Consider the following 12189-nt stretch of genomic DNA (forward strand, 5'->3'; position numbering starts at 1 on the left):
ATTTTTATTTGAATAAGGGCAGGGAAGGACTTTGATTCATGTGGATGGGAAGGCTGTTCCAGACAAGGGGTAGTCTATGATGCACATACATGCCCTTCCAGCATGTCCTGTTTGTTTCAGGTGAGGTTTAGGTCCCTGATCAGTGTTTCTGATGCTGTTTGTTTTGTGGATGTGCAACAGTTCCATTAAAGCTGGATCAGAGGATGTTTTGTAGGCCAATCATAGTTGCCTCTTAGCAGCTTGTAGGAGACAGTGTATAAGGTCACGTCTTCAAGGCGGTCCGCTTAGGACTTTTTTTCGAAACCATGTATTCTTTTTGTGAGGCACCTCTGTAGATGGTCCAGTTGTTGCATTTGCTTGATCAGGTACATGCTGATGGGCATTGTACCCAATGATTGGTCTTATGAGTCAAAGTATAATGGAATGATGACATCTTTGCACTTGGATGCAATACCCTTGCTTATAAGTGCAACGTAGGATGATTTCCTTACTGCTGTAGACACATAATGCTGAACGGTCAGGTTGCTATGTGCATGCATTCCCAAATCCCTGACTATTGGGTCTAAACTTAGGGGTGTTTTGTTAATGTAATTTGCAAGGGTTTCTGTCTTACTGTTCTGCAATTTCTTGGCATTGGGTTTAATACAATGACTCTGGCACCAGTTGTTAGTCTGTGCTGTGCCTTTTTGGAGGGTATTTGTGTCTTGGAGGGATTCAAACTGCACCTAAATTGCAGTAGTCTATGAACTTGGTCAGCCAGTGTGTCCTTTGACATTAGTGTTAACAATCGAGAAGTTAATTCCAAGCAGGAGCAGCCAGAGCACTGAGCCCTGAGGCACTTCGCTACTGACAGTCCTTTTTATGGTGGTAGAGGTAGTCATTGGACTTCAGCATATTTATTTTTGGGGAAACTATCACTCACCAGGTCAGGAAGAAACAGGCAAACGTTGTGGGTTCTTGTTCAAGCAGCTTTATTAGCTTCATTTATGATGTGTTTGTATATAAGTAACTTTAACTTATAAACAAACCCACCTGTCATGCACTTAGATGTTAACACTTTGGCTGCACCTCCAAAATGGCACTGAAGATAACGCATGCTTGGAATTTATATGCATGCAAAAACTTAGAAATGCTTCTTAAAGGTACAGTACACCTGTAATTCTACATCCTTCCTCTTTGAGAAATTAGTCAGGCATTGTCACTGGTATTAACAAATATGCAATTTACACAGGAATAATTTTCATCATGCAGTTATACAAAGCTAGGTACGTAGATATAACTATGTCCAAGTTTCTCTGTATTTCACACTAGGCTTTGAGTTGCAACCGTATCGTGTGACATAAAATTTGGGATCTGGTTTAGCAACTGGGATTGCCTCTGCTGACTGTTCAATTTTAGGAACCTTGGGACCATCTATCAGAACAGTATCAGGAGTCAAGACATGCTGTGGAACAGGAATATATATCATCTGGATTACCCTGAGAGTTGAGTTTTTATCATGGGAGCAATGTTGCAATGTCTGTTATGTTACAGGAAGAACATGTCTGCAATTTCTTCTGTACTCCACACCCCTGGATTTAACAAAATAGGATCTTGGCTCTACACATATACTTGTTACTTGAGCAATCCGGTTGAAACCTTTCACGGTTGAATCCTCACTGTCTCTCCTTCTTTCAATCGATTAAGAAATCTGCCGATTTGTCATAGCTGGACTTTTGAAAAGAACGCTTCCTAAATAACTGGGCTCTAATGGCTTTGTTGTTTTTAGCTTTAGGCTTCAATAAACTAGAACTGATAGGCAATGTTGTATTGGTTTGCCTGGATAAAAGTCTCTGTGCAGATGAGCCAAGTAGATTGTCACGGCGTATGTTTCTGAGATTGAGTAAATTCAAAAAAAAATCAGTATTATCACGCTTTGACTTCTCACGTAATTGCTTTGCACTCTGTACTGCATGTTCAGCAAGTCCATTTGATTGCGGTTACTCTGGACTACTAGTAACATGTACGAAGTTCCACCCTCTTGCAAATTTCTGAACCAGTTGACTGGTAGATTGGGTACCATTGTCAGAGATTAATTCTGTGGACTGCCATGGACTGAGAAATGGCGTTTCAACTTACTGATGACTGTAGTAGAAGTTAGATTAGGTAGTAGATCGATCTCAAACCAATTTGAATAAGAGTCTGTCAGTACTAAGTAATGTTCATTGTTCCACTCGAACATGTCAGTAGCTACTGTTGACCAAGGTAGTTCAGGGATTTGACTTAGCTGAAGTGGCTGTTTTGCTGAACAGGAAGAAAGTACTCTATCAATGTCTTTTATTGGAGAAGTCCAAAACACAAGTCCTTTCACTCTTCTGTTAGATTTGGAACCTGGGTGACCATGATGCAAAATCTGGATATAGTCTTGTTGTATGGAAGCAGGAACAACAATTTTAGGACTTTTGAAAATAATGCCATCTTCCATCAACAACTCATCTCTGTAAGGAAAGTAGGGTTGCACATTGTATGGTACACTAAATTGTTTTGACAGCCATCCAACACTGATGTAGTGATTGAGGTTTTGCAAAACTGAATCAGTCATTGTGTGATCTTGTAGTTTATCAAGTCTTGTGGTAGAAAAATTACGCACTTCCATGATGTTAAAGTCAAAATTCTCTGCGTCAAGCCGTTCCGTTGTAGCTCTGGGTAAGAAATCAGCTAGGTAAAGAAGTCTGCCTTTTATATAGACCATTTTGAAGTTGTACTTTTGCAATTTAAGCCTCATTCTTTGTAATCTCACTGGAGATGAATGCATAGGCTTCTTTAAAATTGTAACCAAAGTTGATGATCAGTTTAAATGTGAATATCTTGACCATAGCTATAATCATGAAATATGGAACATGAAAACACTACTGCCAAAAGTTCCTTCTCAATTTGAGCATACTGCTTCTCAGTCTGGGTAAGTGTTCTAGATGTGTAGGCTACTGGCCTGCCTACTTGAAGAGTAACTGCACCTAAACCAAAATTTGAAGCTTTGCAGGAAAGAGTTACTGGTTTGTTGGCATCACAGTACCTTAATGTTGGTGAGGTAGCAATTTTCTGCTTAAGAACTTCAAATGCTTTCTGGTGTTGTTATAGCCATGACCATGTAACATTTTTACATATGATCTCTGTAAAAGGTGGTGTTAATTCACTGTAGTCTGGTGTAAACTTGCCTAAATAGTTGACCATACCAAGAAAACGTTGTAGAGCGTGCACATTATCTGGTGCTGGTGTTTCAAGAATGGCTGCTGCTTGTTTGGATGGGTCAGGTCTCAAACCAATATTTGTAAACAAATGACCTACATATATAACTTCTGGTAGTCTGAATTTGCACTTCAGAGGACTGAGCTTTAACTTCACTTCACTTGCTCTGTGTAGAACTCTCAAGATTTCTATCATGCTCTGCCACATCATTGCCTCTGACCAATAAATCATCTATTATTATGGCACAAGGATAACCTGAAAAAATTTGCTGCATTGCATGCTGACTTTACTTGCAGAATTTATTCCAAATGGCATGTTGAGGACTCTAATGGGGTACTGGATGTAGTCAGTAATGAATATTTGTGATCAAGCATCACTTGTCAAAATGAACTCTTTGCATCCAAGACAGAAAAAACAGTGGCATTCGGTATCAGGGCTGCGACTTCTTTGACTGTATGCATAGGATGATGCATTCTCTTCAATGCTTTGTTCAATTCTGTTGGATCAATGCATATTCTCATTTCATCCGAGCCTTTATGTGCTGCTACCATGGACGACACCCATTCGGTAGGTTCTGTAACTGGACAAATTACACTTTGTTGCACCATTTTATCCATCTGAGCCTTGACTTTATGCTGCATAGCTGTGGAAACTCTTCTCGCTGGTCTGACCACTGGACTGATGTCTGGGTCTGGTTTCATGGAATACACCACTGGATGTTTGCCCAAGTTGTCATTGAAAACATCAGCATACTCTGAAAAAATAGCGTTAGTGAAGATGGTACTGGGACACGTGCTTATTTGATGAACTTCGAAAGCAGATCCATTCTCAAACTGTCAGTGAGACCCAGTAATGACTTCACAGGTCTTTGAACTACATAGAATAATAGGCTATATCAGTTCTTGGCCACATGACATGAAAGCACTACCGAACCTTCAGTTTGAATTTCTTCACCTCCATAAGCAACAAGTTTCACACAACTAGTCACATTTAGTTGTTCATCAGCTCTGACTTTTGCAAAAGTATCTGCAGACATAACATTACACTTTGAACCAGTGTCTACTTTGAGCTCGGTGGATTTACCATTGACCCGAACAGTACAAAACACTTCATTTTTGCCAATAAATCTACTGCATCTATCTTTTCACCAATCACTGACACACTATCTACATTGAAAGCAGAATGTTGCAGGTTTACTTGATCAACTTGCTTTTTTGAGGGACCATTCTTGTAATTGTGTTAGGTCTACTTGATTTACAAAATCTTTTTTTAAATGGTTCCATTGCTTATTTTTGTGGTATTGCTGACCAAATGCTATGCACTTTTCTCTTCTGGACTCATGATTGACACCACAATTGCGACGGTTAACAATAAAGATTGATTTGGGTTTTTCTGATTCACCCTTATACTGTATTGAGCAGCATCTGTTCTGCACTGGATAACCTTGATTCTGAACTGAGCATGCTACTTTAACTGACCGGGTCTTGGAATTTGCTAGAAGACTAAGGGTTTTACCTGGGAGTCCTGCAGGGGCTGCTGCTACCATTTGCTTAGGCCTGCTTTTGCCTGTCACATGCTGTATGCTGTCTACATTACCTCTGGAGCCTGTTGAAACCATGCGCTTATCACTAGCAAGCGTACTTGTGTGCCTTTCTGTAACTTCAGGGATCTGACAAATCTCAGTTGCTTTGCTCAGCATCGAGTCACTGTCACGAAGCAAAATCTTTCTCACAGCAGCGTTATTAATACCATACACGAGTCTGTCCTTTATTAGCTCATCTTTTAAATCACCAAACTTGCACGTTTTAGCTTTGCTTCTTAGGTCAGTAATATAAGCTACAAAGGTTTCCCTTGCTTTTGATCTGTCTTGTAAAACAAATGCCTCTGTAATGTAACATTAGTCTGGGGTTACACATTTCTCTGAATTTGCTCTTCAAGCACTCAGGTTCTTCCCTTGATTCAGCCTGCACAACAATACGACACGTTTCTCCTTTCACTTTCATATACTGCTGGTGCATATACAAATGAACTTTCCCTTTCAGTGGCCCCTGACCCTGCTAGGTTTAGCAAAACGAATGCACTGGTGTGTGCATCTTTATCAGAATAAGCTGCTTGTATAAGTATATCATACTCTTGCTCAAATAATCTCCAGTTATCTGCAGTATTCGGATCAAGTACAAATGGTTGTGGCTTGCGAAATCCGTATGCCATGTTAACATATCTTAGTGAAGACTTTTACAAATATACATGAACACACACACTTATGCATACCCATACACATACACATGTGCTTGAAATTTATGCCAGTAGTTGCAGTAGCACAATAAGCCTCTGTATAACCTGAACATTACAAAATGAGTCTCCTGGACACTGTAATACTCTGAAGTTACTTTAATGTAAAAGTCACTTGTCTTAAAATTATTTTACTGTACGAGCCGTTTATCTTGAAATTATTTGACTGTAAAAGTCATTTATCATTATTTTAAGAAACCTTTTGATTAATTGCATAGTGCGAATAAACTGGGCTATAGAAGCTGGGGGCAAGAAACATTTCTAAGCAATTTCTAAACTATTTTGAAGTAATTGAAATTTTCGAATAAACTGTTTCGAAGTAATTATACTTTGCGAATAAACTGGGCAGAAGAAGCAAAGAGTGAGAAACACTTCAAAACAACTGTACTTTGCAAACAGCAGTACACTGAAATTTCCCAAAATGGCTGCACTTTGCCATATACTCTGTACAGTGCAAGAAACACTCTGTTATGGCAGCACTCTGCGAATAGACGCACTCATGCACAAGAAACTTCTCAAAATGGCTGCGTTTGACTGCACTTCACACACAAGCTGTTTGGAATAAATGCACAGCAATAAACACACCATGTCAGCACTTTTACATACTTTGAGATACTTCGAATAACTCTAGTTATGCTATTCAAGGCTTCAATCAATGCGAAGTAGTAATTTATGCCAAAACACAGTAATTTGCCAAACACACGCAGTTGCCTTGCTTTGTCTATGCTCAATGTGCCATTTTCTGCCCTTTCTGTTGTATTTGTTTTGCTCATTTAATCTCTTTTCATGCCCATTATACTTTCTTGTGCTCATTTTAACTCCAGACAAGCTTGTTTTACTTCAAACATGCTTGTTTACTCAAATAACCTCATTTCAAACATTTTGTTTGATCAATGAGCTTTTTTTAATGTTTCTCTTTTGCTTAATAAACGTTTCTGTGCTATTCTTTTGTTTAGTAATACATTTTGTGCCCTTGTAATGCTCCATTTTATCTCTTTTAATAAATAAATCCTTGGTGCATATTCTCTTTACCTTTAGCTTGCTTCTGGCCCTTTTTTGCTCTCAACTCACTTAGTTTGTCTTCATCGTTCCCTCTGCACCTTGTGGCTCTAAAGAGTAGTCTTCACTGTCCTGGTTCTGACACCATGTCATTTGCCAGGTCAAAAAGATACAGGCGAATGTTGTGGGTTCTTGTTCAAAATGCTTTATTATTTTATTATATACAAACACATCATAAATGAAGCTAAGTAATTTTAACTTATAAACAAACTAGCTATCATTCACACAGATGCTAACACTCTGGCTGCACTTTTAAAATGGCACTGAAGATAAAACCTGCTTGGAATTTATACGCACACACAGACTTAGAAATGCTACTTAAAGGTACAGAACACCTGTTATTCTACAGTAACCAAGAGTTTTTTTTTTAATGTTTTCTGACTTATTCAGAATCCAGGTCATCCACTTTGAGGTATGGAAGATCAGATATACAGTCATCACAGTGGTGCAGTCTCACAGCTCACTACTTTAACTGGTGTTACAGTACCAGTCAGAGGCAGTGAGACTAACATTGTGTGGCATGTTGGCAGAACAATTTAAAAGGTGTAAAATACATAATGCTGAATCACGCCAAAAGCTCAAAATGTGGATGTAGAAAGCCAGCTGGATGAGAATTGTATGCTTGCAAATTTAGTATGCAGGGAAAACAGTGGGATTAACAAGACTAATGGTGATGAAGGTCATTCCTTTGTAACAATTGATAGAGCAGATATTACGGTATTAGAAGTTGAAGATTCTTCAGATCTGGTCAGAAAAGATACTGTTGTAATCAGAGATTCAATTATTAGAGGAACTGGTGCTTACATTTGCAGAGCAGATAATGAACAGAGTAGTGTTATGCTTGTCAGGAGCAAAAATAGAAGATGTGAGAGAAGCCTTGGAATGCCTTAATATAAGGAAGTATGGAGCTCTTTTTTATTTATGTAAGTACAAATGACCTGATCCGCAAGGACTCTTTTGACTTTTAGGAAGTATTTTTCATAAGTCACACATAGAAGGCTAGTCAGGTCACCGTGAATGAAAAGATTTTTGGGGTAAATACCTACATGGAAAGAATAGCCTGTTTTAAAATATGGAAATGTGTAGAGCATCCAAGCCTACATTTGGGTACATGTGTTCAGACAGGATGGCATGCATTTGCCAAGATCAGGAAAAAGATTTTTTGCAGCAGATATTTTGCAATATTTGACAAAAACTAGGCAGGAATATTGCCAGGTTGAAAATTTAACAGTCCACGGATAGCAACATTTGATGCATCTCTGATGGTTGTTAATGCTATGGGCATTAATAATTAAGTTTTTTTTTATTGGAAAATTTGCTAAGTTTCCACAAGATTGATGTTGTTTGTGAAAACATGGTTAAAGAATAATGTCTGGAAACCAGTTCTGTCAGGGTATAAACATTTTTATTGTAAGAGACATTTTAACGTACAATCAGGTAGAGGTGTTATGATATGGATTAAAGATAGTTATGAGACCTGTGATTATTACAGTTATCACTGATAACACCAGTACTATAGACTATGTAACTAAGACAATAAAGACAACCCTGAAACATGCAGCAATTGTTGGAGTGTATAGACCACCAAAATCAAGTGCTGATGACCTAGAGGAATTCATACATTTCTTCCATGAAACACAGGAGGGAAGAATAATATTAGCTGGGGACTTAAATTTACCAGAAACAAACTAGAATAATATTGATTCGACAATGTTAGTAAGGAAATTATTCACAACATAGGTTCAGGAACAACATTTGCTTCAGATTGTAAAAACACTACCAGGGAATGGAACATATTAGACATTGTTTGTGCTCTTAAAGAAATTTGTGTTACTTCAAGTCAAGTTTTACTACCGTTGATGTGCAGTGACCATGAAGTTGTAAAATTTAATTTGTTGCTAGATAATACTGCCAAACTGAACTCTAAACCAATGCACCAAAGATTAGTTACAGATTATATGGAAGCAAAACAGTCACTTTGTAAAACTAACTGGAGTGGTGTGTTTAGTGGAAAGCTGCAGATGGAACGTGGAAAGTTTTGAAAGAGAAATTGAGTGCAAAAAAATGTTTAACATCAGAATCTAGGCATACAACGTCAGGGGGTATATATTTCCATAAGAGCAAAATATTTGATTAAGGTGAGAGACAAAAAATGTAAGGACTGGAAGAGAGGTTGAACTACAACTTTGAAAACTGAAATAAGCAAGATGGATAAATTAAGCATAGTGTGAGACAAGATCAATAAAAATTTGAAGAAAATTTATATAAAGATATTGAGCATAATAGGAAACTTTTTATAGGTACATATCATGTGGAAGGAGAAAAGACATATGAATTGATGAACTGTGTGTAGATTCTAAAATTTATTCTTAGACGCAACAGATTGCAATATATTTACAAAATCCTACGCAAAACAGTTTGGCTCCACAGAAGTGGTGATAGTCATCCTAGTGACATCCAGGTAACCTCAGATACTGGAATCAAATTAGATAATACTGAAAAAGAACTGCGCAAACTGGATCCAAACGAAACACAGTGAGGAAATGGAATTAGTAAAAATGACCTGAGAACACTTCAGCAAGAACTTACAGTACCATTATACCTGTTATTTACTAGGCCATATAAATATGGGGAGATTCCTTAAGATTGGAGACATGCGCTTATTAAGCCTATCTTTAAGGGAAAGGGGAGTAGGACAAACTCAGAGTCTTATAAAACCTTAACTCTACTTTCATGTTGTGGAATCTTAATAGAGAAGTTAATGTTGTATAAGTTGTTGTCAGAACTGGATAGGTTGGGACTTGAAACCATGTATCAGCATGCATATGTTGAAAGTAAATCTATTACCACGTGTAACATGATGTTCTATAACAATATAACAGCTATGAATGAAAAACTGTGCTATGATGTAATTTATATAGTTTTAACTTCAGCATTTGACAAGGTCATACACAAGACACTGATCAATAAATTAGAACAAGTAGGTATTGATGTACTCTTGATAAATTGGATAGCTGCATGGCTTACAGACAGGACATAGCAAGTATCATACATAATTTGGACAGGTAAAATTCTTAGTTACGGTCAGGGTGTCCCACCGGGCTCTGTCCTAGGCCCTTACTTGTTTAGATTGTGTCTTCCAGACCTAATTTTCTCATCTGGGGTGTTCTACCTTCTGTATGCAGATGACCTGAAATTGGGTAAACTGATTACACGTTACAGATAAGGCATGTCTGCAAAAGAACTCAACTAAATTGACCATTTGGACACAGGAGAATAATATGCTGATAAATACAAGAGAAACTAAGCATATGAGATTTGGGAGACATGAATTTAAAGGTGAATATTTAATACAGCACACAGTGATTGAAACTGTAGAGTCATTTAAGAACTTGGGTATATGGGTAGATTCAGCTTTGAGTTTTTCTAATCATATCAATAAATTCCTTTATGATAGTTATAGAATTATAGGTCGTATAAAAAGATTTATAAAGTCATTTTTTGTTAGTTGCAATAGACCCAAACTTGAGTATGGAATGACAATATGGAAACTTTATAAGAAAACAAGCATGAGTAAACTGGAAAGAATACAGCGGAAATATACCAAGGGCATCCATGGATGTTTAAATTTAAGTCATTATGAAAGACTATAATACCTGAACTTGTACAGTGTCTCTTATAGATGTGTAAGATGAGATTTAATTCAGGTGTATAGGGCATTTAGAGACAGCTATCTCTGTGAATGTTTGGGGTTATCAGAAAGGTTGTCTGATGATTCTCTAGTCCTATACAGAAGATTCTATAGGAATTAAGTGTACTAATTGGTTGTCTGAGAAAGAGAGTAGTTGATGCATGGAACAGGCTACCAAACTGCATTAAAGCTAGCGCATGTCTAGATATTTTTAAGAACAGCCTGGACACTTTTTATGGGAACAAGTATTTTAGTATATTGGCAGGCTAGAAGGACATTAATGCCCCTGCTTGAAATATTTGTATGTATGTATGTAAGGTCCTTAGACTTCTGCAACACTAAAGTCAGGATTTTCTTTTATAATATTTTCAACACTTAATACATAGTGTGAGCTTCCATCTGATTAGTGATTTATTTCCCTTCAACTGATCTTAGTGGAGTATTATTACCATGATCTATGGTTCTATTATAACATATTAGATTTTAATCTGACGTTTGTGTTGTAAAATTAACTTGTATTACTGACGTTTATGTAGTATTCAGTAGAAAACGTTTAGCTCTTTGACATGTTTAATTTCACTGTTTCTTTACAGACAAGGAAAGCAAAGCAATGGAAATCCTGATGAGACATAGCAAATTGATTACTGATGCAGTTGATGATGTGTCTGCTTTTCGTGATCACTTGACACCAGAAGTCGAGGACTTGTCAGAAGATGCAGTTGAGGTACTGATGCTTGTGCCCATTGTACTTGATAATTAGAGGTATTAGAAGCACAGTCCTGTTTTTTCACCAGTATCTAGGCATCCAAAGTGCCATGGTCTAGTTTGTATAACTGTCACCTAAAGTAGGATTTGTGTGAATTCAGAAAGTTGGGATTATGCACTGGTCCAGTGTTAAATGCACCAGTGTTGATTTTTTTCATTATTGTTTGGTAATGCTAGGGTATTCATTAGGTTCCTAGTCTCTTGGTACTGTGCAGTTACCCAATGTTTACTTGCAGTTAACTAAACTGAGCTTTACATATTCTTCATGATTCATTTTTTGCAGGACTGACTTGGATTCCTACCTGTAGAAGCCTGATGGCATGCCTGAATACCAGAGCTTTCACATTTCCCCTTCAGATGTGGTAGAGGCCGTCCTGTACTGACATTAAGGTATCAGTAGTATAAAGGGTACCATCCTCAGATCATTCTTGCCACAGTTCAACTTTACATTATCAGTCAGTTGAAAAGGGTTAAAGCCAGAGTTTCCAAATAAATACTCCTTTGAGGAATCTTCATATCTTTACATTGCTGTATTTTACATACCTTCAAGTGCAGATCTGAAAAATGAAAATTAACAATTGAATTAGGTGTAGGAAGCAAATACCTCATAGGGCCTTTATCAGCTTGTGCCTTTTCTGTCTGGGGAGTGCAGGGTTCCCAGTTGTTCTCAGTGTTCCTTTTTCAACTAGCAAACCATTAAATGCACTGTAGAATCCCTCGAGGAGTATCCTTCCCAAAATGCCAAGTCTGATCTATACCCACCATGGCATTTGCCAGCTTTTCCTTCAATTACCCCAGGAAAAAGAAACCCACTGAGAAGCTTCTGAATAAGAAAGTAGTCAGGAGGCCAGTGACACCTCCTCAGAGTTGGATAACCCCCACCCCAGGCTAGAGAGTACTGGTATCTGTGAGGAACCTTTTTTCCCCATTATTGGGGGCTTTGTTCATCTACGGCTACTGGTACAACCAGTCTGGAGGCTGCCATGCCTTCAGTCCCTGGTACTTCCTCACAAGATGATCTTATTAGATCATTAGTAACAGGGCCACTTGACAGGGCACTGGTGTTGATGCCTGAATTATCATTAGCATCGGAGAGGATAGTAGTTCCATTCTGTTGGTTGAGGAAGATGTTGAGGGAGGCAACATTGAGGTCGCAA

General features: G+C 37.9%; 1 protein-coding gene across 1 annotated transcript in view; it reads left to right on the plus strand.

Annotated features, from left to right (window-relative positions):
* Nucleotides 1-12189, plus strand: part of LOC122792877 (zinc finger and BTB domain-containing protein 40-like) — a 1459166-nt gene that overhangs the window by 834079 nt on the left and 612898 nt on the right. The window contains exon 11 of the mRNA XM_044060435.1: nt 10861-10991. Within this exon, the coding sequence (XP_043916370.1) occupies nt 10861-10991 (131 nt within the window). The remainder of the gene's footprint in view (nt 1-10860; nt 10992-12189) is intronic.

Source organism: Protopterus annectens, chromosome 2.part0 (genome assembly GCF_019279795.1).
Source record: "Protopterus annectens isolate FY-2018-M chromosome 2.part0, PAN1.0, whole genome shotgun sequence".
NCBI lineage: Eukaryota > Metazoa > Chordata > Ceratodontiformes > Protopteridae > Protopterus > Protopterus annectens.